Source organism: Etheostoma spectabile, chromosome 17 (genome assembly GCF_008692095.1).
Source record: "Etheostoma spectabile isolate EspeVRDwgs_2016 chromosome 17, UIUC_Espe_1.0, whole genome shotgun sequence".
In the NCBI taxonomy this organism is placed as follows: domain Eukaryota; kingdom Metazoa; phylum Chordata; class Actinopteri; order Perciformes; family Percidae; genus Etheostoma; species Etheostoma spectabile.
Window position 1 is genome coordinate 9336106 of NC_045749.1, and position 17946 is coordinate 9354051.

At 43.3% G+C, this 17946-nt stretch overlaps 1 protein-coding gene across 1 annotated transcript in view; it reads right to left on the reverse strand.

Moving 5' to 3' along the window:
• The window catches only part of LOC116705316 (histone-lysine N-methyltransferase 2D), a gene marked incomplete at its 3' end in the record, with an annotated part of 29351 nt that extends 12278 nt beyond the window's left edge, over nt 1–17073 (reverse strand). Inside the window, 1 exon segment of the mRNA XM_032541398.1 lies at nt 14329–17073. Coding sequence (XP_032397289.1) covers nt 14329–16549 — 2221 coding nt within the window.
• Between the last annotated feature and the right edge of the window lie 873 nt (nt 17074–17946).

The window sequence follows — 17946 nt, forward strand, 5'->3', positions numbered from 1 at the left end:
GCCTGGCTGGTAGCAGCTTTCTGCGGGGAAAAATGGCCGGGAGACGTTGTGATTATGTTTCAATAATCAGTTGATTTAGTTTGTATTTGCAGCAAACATAAAACACTGACTACTGTAGTTTCACTGATTACCCATCAAAAACTATGCGCATCGCTGTGTCAGCAGCAGCTGCTGGCTCGGTACTTTTCTACACACAGAGAGCCTCACTTCCCATAACAATAAACCCCGTCGGACTAACGTCACATACACACGATGCCCACATGGCTAGCTGTCTTAAAGGGGAAGGGTCGGCCGGTAATAATCATATAAAAAGGAGAACGATGAAAGTTTACTTTTCTGTCAAGCAGCAAAACGTCCTGCGATGTGACTATCGGGCATGCGCACATCACCAAGTCGATGCTAAATATCGTTCAGCCCTACTTCACTTTACTCGTGTCTTGCCACTTTCTTTCTGTTTATATTAATCTCTCTCCCTCTATCACTTTTTCTTCCTCTAGCAGCTTGCCAGCCGCCCCACCCGGCAGCCGGAATTCTCCTTGACCCAACACACAAAACACCATACTCACTTTTAAGAGGGGGAGAAATGCACCACAGAGCCATTTATCATGTGCATATTTGCTGTTATGTAACTCCTGTGAGCTGGGGAAACCAACATGACTAAAGATGGTTTACATTAGGCGCTAAGATATTTTGGCTGGTAGTTATTCGCATAAAAATGCAAATTGCTTGTGTCAATTTCCTGTTATTGTACCCAAAGTATTTATCATAGCACAACAGCCAGCAGTGTCTGTAAGCCAGCAAGTAATAAATAAACAAAGCCAATAGCTTCGCTAACTTAATCTAATCTGTGTTCAGTGTGACAGCAGAAAGTCTTGTCCAGTGGAGGTCGTGTCTTGGTACATCCCTCAAGGGAAGCTTGAATGGACTAAGACTTACATCATCCTTTAGCCAACGTTAATCACAAACTGGATGATTCTCCAGGAGTATGAAAACGTTTGGCAGAGCTGGCAAGAGCGTACTTCAAACCACAAATGGATTACAGATGTTCCAAACTAAAAAGCCTTTTTGGATTCTGACAACAGAAATAGAAGTCATTTTTTTATGTGTTACGAAAAAAGCAGAACTCATAGAAATAATGTCTCTCCTTAGTGAATACGATCTGGTTTCTAATTCTCTCGTTTGGAAGGGGTGATCTTGGAAAAGCAGCTCAGAAAGCTTTACTGCCAGACGCTGTGAGTCAAGAGTTTTCAGAGGGAGAAGGCTAATTTCCTGAATCGAGCGCAAACAATCAATGAAAGAAAACAACCCCCAACTTAAACCTGTGTTTTTCCCCAAGGGTTTGGAAACCAATCTTTAAATTGCACTTTATTTTTGCACTTCACACTACATTAGTTACCTCCATTTCTAAATCTCTATTTTCTGACAGAACGTGTTCTCTGGTTTTGTGGTTTCATGGGTCTCTAACATGCCTCAGCTGGTTTACAAAGACAATTTCATTTAGACACTCCCTACTGTTTTACTTGTGGCTTGTTTGTGAGGTTGTGCCACACTTTAAAAGGTAAATTGTCCACTTTGGTTACAGCAGTTGTATTAACTTTTTTATTAACTGCAATGTTGTGATTTCCTGAATAATTACTTTGTACTCTGCCATCTCAAATCTCGGTTAAAAACCTTCAAAGACAATTTAGTATCCTCACCTTAGAGACTGTTATATAATCTGACGTCTTTTTTTAACTGACTCTATATTACAGGTGACTTCTTCCAGGAAACCAGCTCCTTCTTTTTACTCTTTTTACTCCTCTTGCCTCTTTCTTGTTCCATTTCCCATTTCCACCCCCTGCAGCTGTGTGTGAAAGGTGATGAAATGCCTCAAACTGGTGTGATACATGCCGCGGACACTCCCACACCAGTCCCCGCATCAATGGAACAATAAAACTGCAAAAACAAAAGGAAGTGAGGAAGATTTTCCATGGCACAATGATGTCAGGGCCACAGCAGCGGTCGCTGAGTTCACAGCAAGCTTTCAGAGAAAACTACTCTGCAGTTGAGGCAGCGCCAAAACGGGCTCAACAGGCTTAGGGCCAACAGCTGGTTCTGGTTACCTAGCAACTCCCAAGCTGGGGGCCTCAGTGATGGGATTGTCTGAGTTAGAGGAGGAGGGGGTCGATAACCACGCAGGCTGTCTTTGTGGCAAGTGCAGCGGTGAGAGAGGAAAAGCATGATCTTATGATGTAAAATATTTCCACCTGGCAACCCAAACATGGAGTGTGAGGTTTGCACAAGTGGCACAATCAGTGTTTCTCTGTGGCATTTTCCACGGAGACATCAGGAACACAAACATGTTCACAGTGGTACTGTGCATCACATACACACCCACAGCGGCACACAGTTTGGCTGCACTTAGCTTCACACACACCCACAGATGATAACCATTAACGATCAGTGGTTTTCTGGGATGTCACACATTTTGTTGAATAAAATGTTTAAGGGCACTCACAGCTCTCAATGCCAATGCTCTTTTATACTTCTATTCTCATAGTGCTGGTTGTGTATGTGCACCTGCATGCTACTTACAATATAAAAACAGCAATGTTACGCTCTATAACGGCGCGTACAAGAAACTGGCGCCTGTATTCTTGGGAGTGCCTAATTTCTTGAGTGTGTTTATGATCCCCTGGCATCCGTAGAAAAAGAATGGAGGTGTAATCTTTTTTTTTTTTTTTTTTGGCATACTTGCCTCCTCCAGGCCCCCAGCCGACCCCCTCAGCACCCGGCTACACCGCCGCAACCCCAGCCTGTTTCTTGTTCCCCTATGTGGACACACAAAGACCTTGTTTGTCCTCCCTCTGCCTGCCCTCCTCCAAACTTATCATCACCCAAACGCCCAGCCAAGAGGGGCGAGGAAGGGGAGAGATAAAAAAAAAATGAGAGAGAAGGGGTGAAAGTACATGTAAAAGTGCAAGAGAGCTGAGGAAGAAAGGGGAAACATCCGGTGACACAAAGATGTCACAGGTGGTGTCAGTGGTAATTACAAAACAATGTGAGAAAGGAGAGCATCCATTCATCACCGTCTCCTCTTTACATGTTGTCTTTTGTGCCTCGCTAGCAAGGCCTGAAAACACCCGGGGGTTCCTAAGACAAAAGCAGCTGTCAGTGCTGATGAACAGCGGACAGTGCGCTCAAGCTTTACTGTCACACACACACACACACACACACACACACACACACACACACACACACACAGACACTTTAAATGAGCTCGGTTACCTACCCATGGGCAAACACTGACCACCAACCAGGAGGAGACAACATCAAAATTATTAAACAAATTCCCATATTAATCTGCAGATCTAAAGATTCCATTCATTTTCCTGTGAAAATCTAACAGGATTTTCAGCAAGATTGTTTGTCCTAATGCACCTAAAAGTTATGCTGACATCACTGATAATTATTAGTAAACAAGGTATTTTTGCAATGTTGACAGTGCTGAGAAAATTCAGAATCATTGTGAGAACCCAGAAGTCCCTCTATGATTAAAATAGTGTTTTGTGGTCAAAATAACATTTTTAATGCAATTTTTCTACTGGATATTAATTATTCTTTCACATTATTTAAATTTGTATTCAAGCATCAAAGTGAACACTAATAAATCCACATTTAAAAAAAACAAGAACCCCACACTCTTGCATGGAGCCACTCATGTGCCCATTCTTCTGAAACCTTTGACCCTTCAAATGACAGCCCCATCTAACCTCACCTCCTCTCGCTGCTGTGCAGGGTTCTGTGTCAAACCGCATGCATGCACACACACACTTCATTGCAAAAACATAAGTGGCTCATTAGCCTTAAACACCAAACCTCCTACCCCACCTCTCACCATTTCTCACACACACACACACACACCACACACAACACACCCCACACACACACACACAAACACACACAAACACACACACAACACAACACACACACCACACACACACCACACACACACACACACACACACAACAACACACACACACACACCCCACACCAACACACACACACACACCACACACCACCGTTTGAAACATGCTCCTTGCCTGGGAAATGCTGTCGCCACATTCTTCAATCAGGAGCTGCACATGGCAGGGAAATGTGGTGAAGAGCACAAATAAAAAAATAAAAATATACATATATATATATATATATAACAAAAAAAAAAGGGGTTGGGGGAGTATTTTCACCCATGTATGCCCTGGGGTTATCCTCTCCTCTCTACCTCCTCCCTCCAGCCACCCTCCTTTCCTCTCACAGTCTTCTATGGTTCTCCCACTGCTTGTTTCCAAATCTGTCCTCCTTCGTCACCTCACCCCCAGAAGCTTCATTTCTCTTTCTCAGACGACTGGTACTCTTGAGCGGGAGAAAGAAATGGACGGTGGCGCAGGAGGGCAGTGGGCGAGAGGGAGGACGAGAGAGCAAGAACTACGATCGCTCACTCCCCATGTGGTTAAAGCGGCGCCGTTAACTCCTTTAATCTCCAAAGAGAGGGGGAGGGAAAAAAAATTGGATCTCTATTCGTCTTCAGCCAGCAATCAGTACTTCTGAGCGTCCTCCTCTTTACGCCTCTTCAGCCAGATCACTTGTATCTTTTCTCTTCAGCCTTCTCTTTCCTGCTCCGTCTCCCTCCTCTCTGCCTTCACGGCAGGTTTGGGCTATTCATTTAGACGTCAGGCTCACTCCGTCAGCCTTTTGTTGCAAGTCACAGAAAGACAGACAGAGAGAGAGAGAGAGAGAGAGAGAGAGAGAGAGAGAGAGAGAGAGAGAGAGAGCGGAAGGGGTGTGGGGAGAAAAATGGTAAAAGCCGAAAAAAAGACAAGAAAACAAGCCGGTGGCACAGCTATGCAGAAGAAGAGAAAAGAAGGAGGTAAATAAAAGGCGAAAGAGAGAGGGAAAAAAATCCTTGAAGAGCACCAGTCACAGCGAGAGGTGCAGTGCTCCTGGCACACGTACGACTCCTTCCATTCTCTCTGACCTTCCCCTTCTCTCAACATATTTTCCTTCTCTCTTTTTTTCCCCCTCTCCTCCCTCCCTCCTTCCTTGCCTTTCTATTTTTTTATTTGTGATCTTGCCTTCACAGCTTTAAGAGTGCCAGCCCCTTTCCCCCCTCTTTTAAGTCTCATTCCCTCTTGCTCACAAACTCTCCTTTCTTCTTCCTATCTTAGTCTGCAAATGTTCAATCCTCGCTCTTTAACGCATGTTGATTGGTGTTGTTGTTCAATGAGCCATTGAGTGTCTAATTTCTAGGCTTCAACACAGCAATTAAGTCAATAGATGTATATGCACAGCCAGAGTAACATGTGATGACTGTTTCATTCAAGGACGAATGTAGTAGCTGAAGTGAGCACTCACAAGTGCATGAAAACCCGCTGGAGGAATGACATGCAAAAACTATAGCACAGACCTCTGTCAACAGTCTTTTTATCAAAAATAATAATTTCCATATGTAAAACAAGTGTATGTATCTACACGTCTCAACACACCTGCTACTAAGGTCGCTGGGGATCAGAACAAGCACGAGTGTTTGTCAGAATGGGGATTGTGTGTGTGTACTTGCAGCTACGGGCACATCCACAAAGTTCACCAAGTGAACTTATGGTAACACTTTCTGTAGGAAAATCCTTCCAGGAGTCTAATTGATTTAAACCCTAGCACAGGAGTACCAGATAAGCATGTTTACTACGACTCTGGTCTGAGAGGGAAGCCCAACACTTTGTCTCTTACAGACGCCTTACAAAGGATTTTAATAATGAAGGTTAAGAAGGGCTTCCAGGTCATCACACACAGACACACAGTGCTTTTGCAGAGGGAACATGCATTCTGTGAATCTGCCATCCATCACAGTTTGGTAGTGCAACCATTTTCACACACATCGCCACAGTTTTTTAGATTTTATAAACCAATTAAGTAATCTAGAAAATAATCAATAATGAAAATCGTTAGTGGCAGCTTTAAAATTAATTGTTGGCATTAGAGCATGACAGATATATCAACAAAACTGGCAGATATCCTGTATGTAAGATATTGCAGTGCATACATGTTTTATAGGCTGCAGTTTGTAGCCAATTTGATTCCTTTTTTAATTCAAGTTTAAAGATTCTATCCAATCATGTTTTAAAAATTGTAAAACTACATGCAATGTGAATATAAGTTATGTTTTTTCCACAAGAATAGTTGAATCACCTAACTAAACATTCTTACACTTACATCACCCTTTTGCTCATTTTCATTCATTGATCCAAATCCACAATATATGAATATGCAAGTATTGTTCATTTCTATAGCTTAGTAAAGTTTTTCTATGTTTTATATCATTTTAAATTGAATTTATTTGGGTTTAGGACTGTTGGTCAGACAAAACAAGCCCTCTGAAATTGTCAGGTTGGGTTCTGGGAGTTTATGGTCTGACATTTTTGTAACATAATAATTGTTATCGCAACCATCTAAATACTCTATTATGATATTGTATTCAGGTTCCAATGATTTGCAACGATTGGTGGAAAACGCCATTTTAATAATCTAGTCCCCTTGGAAAAATGTGAAGCCATGTGTCCATGTCACTGAGAAAATGCAGCTACTTTATTTGAGCTGGAATCAGTGTCTCATCCTTGATTGTATTTCCCGTCTGTTGTGTTTTATTTCTGATTAAACTGTGTGTGTGCTGCCTTGGCTAGGTCTCCCTCAGAAAAGAGACGTCTATGTCAAGGGACTTCCTGGTTACATAAAGGTGAAATAAAAATAAAATAAAAATAAATTAAACTGTAAGAAAAGTGACAATAAGCAAACACAAAAGGCGAGATCAAATAAAGAACAAATCCAATGCACTACTCTTGTAGAATTCTTCAGTAGTGTACATGTTGTGCATACTGTAGGGTACTGCATGTGTTCACTGTAAACTCAACAGGAGTGTAGAGTTTAAGTCACTCCATTGAGTAGGTTTGGTTACAACATGTAACCGGAGCCCACAAACCAGACCTGTAGTAAATAAAACCTCATTCATGAAAAGAGAGCACTGGAGGGAAAAGGTGTCCATGGTAAAATGCACCATCCAATCTGCCTCTTGTGATCTACATGATGTGATGTTGGCAAAGGATAAAGCACGGTTGAGCGTAGAAGAAGAGAGAGGAGAAGAGGTGGCAGTGAAAAAAAACAAGGGAAAAAGAGAGATGGCACAGCTGCAGGTGGACAACAGATGTTGAGTTTTTTTGTTTTTATCTGGGAGGCGTTCACAGCACATCAATTCTTGTTCCCCCATTCATACCCTGTCTGTGCATCGCAGCACCTCTCCAACACCATCACTCTCCTCCTCTACCTTTTTCTTTCTCTCTCTGTGACTTGAGCCAACTGGCCTTGGTGTGCGTGTGTGTGTGTGTGTGTGTGGTGTGTGTGTGTGTGTGTGTGTGTGTGTGTGTGTGTGGTGTGTGTGTGTGTGTGTGTGGGAGTTAGAGAGAGATGATGGGGGCATTGCTTATTACATCCCTATGTATGCTGCAGGCTTAGACAATAGAGTGAACAGGCATCCATGAAAAATGTAACGGGGAACAAATACATGGACTACAGATGAAAATGGGTTATAGTGACATCTGGTACTGCTACGGAGCGTGCATTGTCCTGTCAGAGAAATAAATAAATAAAATAAAAAAAAACAAAACAACAACACACATACACACACACACACACACACACACACACACACACACACACACCACACACACAACACACAACACCACACACACACACACCAACGGGGCGCCTTAAGTTTAGCTTCTTTCGAAATGTATTTAAATTATTTAATAAGAATAAATTGTTTAATTAATGTTATTTTGTTTTTTAGCCAAGTATCTGAAGAAAAAAAATATAAATTTAGGATCAAATATGCAGTCATTGTTCACACACATAAAAATCACCCTCCTGTGTGAGACTAAAACACTGTGAAGCACAATCCCATTTACAGTCCTGTGTGATCCTGAACACAACTGACATGCCTACTGAGAAATGTATAATATTTCCTCGGGTGCAAATGAGATTCATCTGCACTTCTAAACATATCTCCCCTCGCCTTTGTTAAAACACAGCCAAGCAGAGTGTCAAGTTCTGCAACGCCTCACAACACACAGGAATTCGACCCCTGGACTGATGACATTATGTGAAAGAAAATGTGTATTACTTTTCAGCAGACCTAATCTTGTCACCTTTATGATGAACTTGTATGTATCAACCACCCACAGGAAAGAAGGAGTTTGTAAAGTGCACACACAGGCCTACTTTGTGTTGTGTTAGTGTTTGTATTCGTACGATGGTTTATTTGCAGTGACTGATGTGCCACCCCATTGTTGTTTTTTATTTATTTTTCTGTACAAAAAACCCACTGAAGAAATCCTGTGTGCAGGCACAGCATGTAGTGAGTGAGTTCTATCTGATGCACTGCTAGCTGAGCGGGCCCTCCCTCTGGGCAGTTCAGCCTTGCCTGACTAGGAAGAGAGGGAAAGAGTTTGGTTCTGGGCGTGCGTGCGTGCGTGCGTGCGTGCGCGTGCGTGTCGGGAGGGGAGACATTGTTCCTTGACGTCACCTAGCCCAGCCTGCCGCTGCTCTCAAACACGTCTTTGTTTAGTCTTCCACCGGAGACCGGCTATCCGCAAAACATGGAGCCCTGCCTGCAGACGTGCTGGAGCGGGGAGCAGGTTACAGAAGTTCACACACTGTGGGAAGTTGAGAAATGTAAAACAAGTCAGGGCAACCAACACACACACACACACACACACACACACACACACACACACACACACACAACACACACACACACCACAACACACCACACACACAACACACACCACAACCACACACACACACCACACACACACACACACACACACACACACAACACACACACAACACACACCACACACACACACACACACGGTCTCTGTCTGTCTGGTTTAACACCATCAAGATTTCATTTTCTCAAAAGAATAATTCAGGGTGACTCCCCAGTTGGCACTGAGAGGAGGAGGAGAGAGGAGGAGAGGAGAGGGATAGGAAGGAGTCAGGGTCTCAATATTCTCATTTCATTTCATTTTTTGCGCTACAAATGTTTGGGCATGTGGCCTCTTGTGTCTCGTCTTCCTCCACCTCTGCTCACACAACCTGCAGTTAATCACTTCAAGTCTCCCTGAAAAGATGAGAAAACTAGCCACAAAGAGCTTTTAACCTCCATGGGAAGTCTTTGTTATTCACAGTCCAGTTTCTTTTGATGACACCCATACAGAATATTATGTGTATTCTGTACAAACATCTACTAGACCCCGACCATTTTTTGTTTGCCGGTCTCTATTGTATCAGTGTATATGTGGGAGGGTTTAAAACACAGTGTGAGGGGAATTTTTCTCCTAAATCTGAAAAATAATTACAAATAATTATCAGTTGCAGTCCTAAACCAGAAAATGACCAAATAACTAATGGTTCAAGTTTACAAAGTGTTTTATTTTCTTAAAATAAAGATAGGATGTCCTCCCGCTTTTCTTCTCTCTTTAACTTGCTCCAAGACGGCATGACAGAGTTTCCATTTATGTAATCTCCCCTTTGCGCTCCTCTGCTGATGTCTAAGAATCTGTCGCTGCCACTAAAGCAATCAAGCCTTCATTATCTAATTTAAAGCCTAAATCAAAATCTTTCTTGCTCAAACTTCTCCTCTGTTCTGCTGTCTTTGGTCAGGTTCCCTCACCTCCTTTCTTCACTTCCTCGTTTCCCTGCAGAAGGGCTCTGCAACCCACAACCTCAGTCTTGAATGAATGTGCTGAGCTGGGTATGACGTTTGTTTAGAAACATATTTCTCCCATTACCTCAAACTTATTTCCCCCTCTCTATACTCTCTTGAGTTAGGGGAGTGTAATTTACAAAAGGGAGCTGGGGGAAACAAAGACAAACTCAGATCAATTTATACAAAGAGAAAGAGGAAGAGAAAGAGAGAAAATAAGCACTCAAGATTTGCATGGCTCTTATCCTGAAAGAGTGTGACCAGAGACTTTATTCACTCATGAGGGAAAAGGAAATCACTGCCTGATATTAAGTGGAACATCTGGTGGGGAGAGGAACTCTGCACTGTGCCACAACACACCTGCCAACAGCAGTTTGCAAATGCTTACACACACATTCAAACAACACACACATCATCCAACACACAGGCTGCATAGAGTTTGCGATGTGGGAGGGTAGGCTGGTTTTGGAAGTTTTCTGGTAATGATATCCCCTATGTTCCTAAACAATGAAACACAGCAGTACCCTAGATAAATTAAACGACAGCTTTAATTATTTCGACTTCGTTTTTGTGAAATCACCGTTTTACCGCCAATTTGGTTTGGCTCTACATACTACGATACCCATGAGCCTCTACCGCCATTGCTATAGGAAAGGAGCTTATCATAGGCACCGATCAGAGCTGTGGCAAATAAAAAAGGTTTTTCATTGCAATTGGGAACAAAATCCTGTGCCAATGTCCCTCAATACATCCAGAATATGAGAATGAGTTAATTAAATACAGCTGAATGCTTTTTCAGGTTTTGAAAAAACTTTTTCTTCTTACACTTGTGTACGCAAGTGTACCTTTGATTTTTTTAATCAAACAACCAGATATGTTCTAACACAGTTGCTCATCTTTTGTACACATGATTCAACCTAAGGACATGCTTATTGTATCCACATTCTTTAAATGTTGAAAAACACAATTAAGATCTTATTAAGTCTTTTTCTTTTTTCTCTGAAAACATCCCAGTTGAATCCAATGGCTGCACTGCTCAAGGTTGCGGCACTGGTAAACCTTACCTCTCAGGTCAGAAGGAAAAAAATATATCACTGATCACGGAGTGACCAGCAGGATAGCAAAAATAACCTTTGACTGTCAATCCAGATTAAGGCCAAAGTTTGACCCGTCAGAGTCTAAATGCAACATTGACAGCTAGCCTCATCTCCATGGAGAGTACAAGGTTGGCTGACAGCTGTCACGCTTCATTTCCGCCTCCCCCACCCAGCAATTATCTATCAGTAGTGTCTCTTTCTCTCTCTCTCTCTCTCTCTCTCTATCTCTCTCTCTCTCTCAACTGCTTGAAGCTTTGACCTGGACCCCGTTAATACATAATCTGCCATCTCCAGAACCATGACCCTCCCCCATCATCATGCTATGAAGAAATGAGGAAACATTGCGGCTAGTGTGTCACGCAGAGCAAACTGACCTGAGCTGGCTTCAGGTTGCCTGGCTATAATGGCACAGAAGGAAGCTAACAGTCCCACAGTATCATATACAGTGATTATGCCAGAGTGGGGGATGGGCAGGCCTGTTAGTCATATAAAGGCGAGGTCTTGCTCAAGGGTATTCCAAAAAGCATCATATACTAAAGTGGGCGGGGGCATGCCATCTGTATTCACACAAGGGCTATTTGTTCAGAGAGAAATTATTTTTGGTTGTGGGTGCAACTCACTGCTGTAACTAATTAATTGTCAAAAGGAATGCAAAATGTGTTATTGCTGCTTTCACAATATAACTTGTCTACCTGACAAAATATCATGAATTAAAAAAGCTAAATCATATTTTGTTGGGTCTAAAATGCATATAATTCCTGTGAAAATAGGCAAGAATAGCCTTTAAATATTTATTTATCCCACATGAAAACAAGCTAATGAAGAAAAGAAGATGTAGTAACATGTAAATTTGTGTTTTCTGACAATGGACGGACCCTTTACCCAGAAGCAAATCTGCCTACGATTACCACCAAAACCCATGTTGCCTAGCAACATACAATTAAGGAATATACTTTCAGAGCAGCTTTGCGGCTGTGTCCATTAACAGATGAAATTACCAGCAACAAATGTCAGCCACATGCAAATGAGGTCTACTCTGCTGACTGTATGTGTGTACTAACAATGTGATTTATGTGTACGTAAAAGACTTGAAGGAATCCTTTTCAAAGCATGTGTCAGTCTGTTCTGACAGCCAAGCAATGGGAATCTTGTATATATCTGCTCTCTAGGGCCAAAAATTCTCAGAGGACAAAACAGATCAAAACTGCCTTAGTTAAATCATTTGTTCCCGGTCTGCCTCAGCCCCCATGAAAGTCCATTTTAACGTACTGACTAAGTACAGTGAAAGTCTTACAGAAAGCCAGGAAACTGGTTTCAACAAAATGAGAACAAATCTGTGGATTAGGGCAGCAGTGGAAATGGAGCATGTGAAGGATTAAACTCCCACCCCCACCTTTCTCTCTCTCTCTCTCTCTCTCTCTCTCTCTCATTACAACCTGCACAGAGAAAATGATACAATCACACATTGGCCATCAGCACCATAATTCGATTTTATCTGTCCAGTGATGCTGGTAGTCAGCCTCTGGTGTGCGGGTGTAGGTGGAGAAATCAGCGCTTCCTGCCCAAAATGTCTGAAATATACTTTTATCAGGCCAAGGGTGTGAATGTGATAATTTATTGTAGCAGCTTTTATTATGCTAAATTAAAGTTTTAACCTAATATGGGTAAAGGATTCATATGATTGCATGAGAATGCATTGACTGAATTAATTTCATTTTAAACTGTAATTGAAACATGAATTTGGGCCAAAATTCATAATTTAATAAATTCAACTACAAAAACAAAAAGTCATCCATATATTAAACGTTTGCCTTTAACTTACCACTCCAATCCCTGTGAGCAAAGCTGATTAAGATGAACCAGACAGAGCTATTTGCGATTTCATGCAGGTCAGTTGTACAGCTTGAAAGCAGCAGGACTGAAGGAAGACTGTGTAGCCCAAGTGACTGTAAAGCCTTTCCAGGCTACCATGATGCACCATTATTATCATAATGCAATAAGACATCCATGTTTACAACAACAGGGCCTTGGGGGCTGTAAGGGGGGTGGTGCGTGGCAGAGCAGAAAGGACTTCATCAAAAACAGCTGCAATTACAATGATACCACAACTAAAGAGATACATACAACTAATGCTGCAATCACCATTATGCAACTTTAGAATACAGTTTAGTTGACGCATATTACATAATTTGTATATAAAAGCGTTTGCTCCAATTTCTCACCAAAAGCATTATAAGAGCTAAATGAGAAAACCTTTGCAAGAAGACTTTGGCAAATGCAATCACACATATTGTTCACACATGCACATCATTACAAACTAACACACAACGCCAGGAGACAGTTAACACCACTGCACACAATATTTGACTTTTCTGGTCAGAGAAGTCTTGATGTAAACTAATCACACATGAATGCAGCAACTGAAAGACTGTAACATAAAGACAGTGTGCAGTTGTTAAAATTAAAAAAGGTATCAGAAAGGCTGCTGACAGCTGTTCCTTCCAAATCATCCATATTGTGCCTCATCAATGCCATTTTGTGTTGCAATATGTCATTCCAACAAAGAACTGCATTTGATAAAAATAATATAAGGACTTTACACAAAGTATATGGAAATCTAACAAATCTGACTCTCACAGAGAGAAGCAGGCAAGAAAGCGGAATTCAACTATCATTTTAGAATCGCGGCAAATGCAGAAACCAAAAGTAGGGTAGGGAATGGGTAGCCAGATTGTCTTAGCAAAAGTTATCCTTAATCATAATTATTATTAAATTATAATTATGAATCATAATCCTGAAAACAATTCTGGAAAAGAGATCGGCACTAGATAAGAAGAAAAGACACACTATTTATCTATTGTTGATGAAATGACAACAAACACGGGAAAGCAAACAAATGACAGCACTGACCAGAAAGATATAACAATTTCAAGAAAATGCTCTATTAACATTTTTTGGACTTTCATAGGGTCAAGCATCATTTATCACACACCAGCAACAACTTTCAGCTTAATGAATCTCACGCACCCCACCTAGCTCACACACCTCAGCTGAATAAAGGTTTCACAAACCAGAATACAAAAAAAAAAAAAACTTATTTGACAGAGATAGTATGAAACCTAAGAGTGCAACCTAATACTCAAGTTGCTGCTTTCACTATACTACATGCCCCTCAGAAATGGCAACCAAATGGCCAAATTGTGGAAGAATGTTAGGATTCTTAACAATCCAGCTGCACTGCTTTGTGTATTCAAAGCAATAAGAGGAATGGGAAATGGTGTCACACAAAGTATGCAAAAAATGAAGAACTCTAGCACACATCAATATTCTTGTCTATTTAAAACATGTGAAACAGCCAAGAGAAAGCAAGACCCAATGTATGACGGAATCAGACAAACAGCAGATGATGAGGATGAAACGAGAAAAAAAATATTTTACTGGTATCTGGAGATGCCATCGTGGACACAATAACTGGTGGACCCGTGCGTCGACTTAGCTTCTGGTTAGCAGCAAGGGCACCTTGGCCTTGGCCTCCCATAGGGACAAGGGCATTGTCTGGTGCAGGTCCCCCACCCTTACGCATCATCTGAGGACTGGGGTGAGGGCTGTGCATGGGTGACAGTGGCATTATGTTCCTGTCCCTCTTCATCAGCTCCATGGGCACTGTGTAATTGGTAGAATATGCTTTCGGTACCTGTTGCGGTGGCTGTTGTAAAGCTGGCATGGATATAGGCATCTGCTGTGGCATACCTGGCATGGAGTGCATAGACCCTGGTATGGCAGGCATTGACCCAGTCATTTGCTGTGACATGACCTGCATACCATGCATGGGCATCCCTGACATTGTCCCCCCAGAAGAGTAGGCTGACATGGGTCTTGATTGAACAGGCATAAGTGCTCCAGCGTATGGCCCTGGGGTGCGAGGTGGTTGGCCTGGGTAGCCTCCAGAGGTTTCCAGGAGTTGCTGAGATGGGGCACTGTTGGGCCTCCTACCCATTACTTCTCCCATCCTTGGGGAGATGGTCTGCATAGTCGCAGGAGTCTGTGGGTGCATCATTTGGGGGTCCACAGTTAAACTTTGTGGGGGGTGCACTGGATGATGGTGCTGCTGCTGGTGGTAGATGTCTGAGCGATGGCTAAAGCTATTGGAGCGGCCTCGCATGGGTGTCTGAGGTTGGGAGGGGGCTGGCGGTGCCTCAACGGGCCGCTTGCAGTTGTGGACCAAGCGAGACAATACACGAGCCTGACCAAGGTTGGGGGCGACAGTGCGGACATCATTTTCCTCCATAACAGCCAGCATGCTAGTGGAGTCAAATCCCTGCTGGATAAGTGAGGAGATTGTTCTCTCTGAAAGGCCCTCATTTCGCAACAGGGCAAGAAACTCAGGATCAACTGTCTTCTTGGGGTCCACAGGCAATGGCGTCTGGGGGGCTGTGGGGGGGGGAGGAGCAGGAAGTGGAGTGACTGGAGGAGGGGGGACTGGACATTGGGCAGCCTGCACAAGGGGAGGTGCCGCTGGAGCGACTGTCTGCACTGGGGTAGGTGGAGCAGGAAGTGGAGACATCATAGAAAGGTTAGGGTCAGAGATGGGCATGGTTGGGGGAGGTGGCAGGGGCTGTTGCAGATGCTGCTGTTCTTGCTGAAGTTGATGTTGTTGTAACTGATGTTGTTGAAGCTGTTGCTGTTGTAATTGTTGCTGTTGTAATTGTTGCTGTTGAAGTTGTTGCTGATGTATTTGTTGTTGCTGAAGTTGCTGTTGCTGTAACTGTTGCTGTTGTATTTGTTGCTGCTGTATTTGTTGTTGTTGTTGTTGCTGTATTTGTTGTTGCTGTTGTAATTGCTGCTGTTGTTGGATGGTGTAGGGTGAGGCAGTGTCTTGCCTCATAATCACACTTTGATTGGCAGGATCTACTACTAGACAAGTGGCAGCCTGCTGCTGTGGATCCAATGGGCGGCCATTAACATCAGTGTAGAGTGACTGACCTGTCAGAGGTGGAGGCTCACTGGCATACCGAGGAGATGCCTGCTCCATACCATAGTGAGCAGGAGATGGCTCTCGGGAGGGTACGCGCTGTTGGCCAGCTGTTGGAGGATGGGGAGGAGGAGGTAGAGGTGATGAAGGGGCTTGAGGTCCTACTCTCCCTCCCTGACCCTGATCCCACACAGCACGAGCCCCAGGTGTCATCCCAAAATGAGAACCTGACCTACTGAGTGGATGAGGGTGAGGTGGCGGAGGCTGGGGTTCTGGCCGGTAAAAGCCTTCCGGTGGCCGAGGTGTAATGGCCGGGTCATGGGAATAGTAATCCTGATGTGGAATGGATCCTCGGTGAGCCATGGGTGCTCGTTCGTAGTGGTTTAGATCAGGCACAGAACCCTTCCTCAACCCCCGTGGGTCCTGACGCTCTGCGTAAACCTGTCCGTACAGAGAGTCTTGGTAGGAATACGGGTCACGTTTTAAATCCAGGTCAGGGGGACGCACTCCTGACGGAGGCTCGTACCACCCTCCTCCCTCTCTGTATGACAGAGAGCTCCGCCGGCCTGCTACTCTTGCCTGCTGCTCGTAGACACTCTCAGCCCTGTCCCACTGACCCTCACTCCCCCCTAATGTGTCCCAACTGTGGGAGCGACCAAGACTCAACTGTTTGTTAGGGACAAGCATTGGCAAAAAAAGAATACCGGTAAGCAAGAGAAAATGTTAATGGAAGAAAAAAAAAGAAAAAAAAGGTTCCGCTTGTAGCTGAGTTTGTGAAAGCTGTCTTTCAAGTCTTCATGTACTGTAGCACCAAAAATGAAATGGAGAGAGGGAGGAGAACAAGTAGAAAAGAAGATGAAGCAGGGTCTACCGGTTCACCTGATATCAGGTTGTAATACTGTAAGTCCGTACTATCGGGTGACTCTCCCTTTGGCTGGCAGTCCTTGAATAATTAATCTCTGGTCATGCTGGTTTGTTGTGCGCGAGGAAAAAGGACACCACACACGAACTATCACACCAAAACAAGGTAAAACAGCTACTCCATGAAAGACACAGTAGCAGGGTTGATAACGTTGGTAAAAAATACAAAAAACGAAAAGGAGTAGATAGGTTGGGTTAGAGGTTGAAATGGGCAGGGTCTTGTACTAATCCAATAGGGTTTATCTCTCCCTTCTCTGGGACATTTTACTCGCTCTGTCGATTGCTATGAGGGATTACAACCAAATAAAGCCTGTTTAATTCCACTTCCCACTGTGACGTCATGTGAACCAGATACAAGCGAATCTGGTGATGTTGATGATGATGATAATGCCAGCAAGAATCTAACCACAAACCCCTCACCCTCTCCTGAAGAGTCACCTACCTGAAGCTATTGATGATGCACTGTCTTCAACAGGTTTCAGTTTGCCAGATTCACAGCGTGGGGAGGGGAGGCCAGGCAGGGTGCACAGCCTTATTGAATACAAATGAAATATAGTTCGCTCAGCTAAGTCCCATGTGCTGTCAGTAAACATCAAATCCACTCTGATTGGACACTAATCCTACTCCAGGCCCCATGCTTGCGGCACACCACGCAACTGCTGCCCAACTCACTCTGAAATGTCCTTGATGCCTTTGTGGCGCTCACTGTCACTGCCCCACTCTGCTCGATTTGAGATATCTCAGACCTGCTGTTTGTATGTTAACTGGAGGACATTGAAATTGTAACCAAGGATTGCACAGAGATTGCAGAATGCATAACAGAATCCCCCTGCGATGTTTGTCCTTTTTGCCCTCACAATTGTAATTTCAAGCAATGATTCTCTAGATTATCAATATTACTGTCTGTCTTGTAGAGCACAGAGTGTTAAATGCGACACTGGCAGAGGAAGGTTTGAATCTCAAATTAGTTTTATTTGGCCATTTATATTACTACATGATTTTAAATCATATGCATCTTACTGTCAGTAAAATAAAGCACCTTCCCCCTCTTTCCTAAAGCTCCTCTGATCTCCTTCACTTAGAGAAGCTCTGTAATCTGGATTTGTCCCTTTGCACAGAGAAGTGAAATACTGGGTGATGTGGTGGTTGTGCCTGCGTGTGTG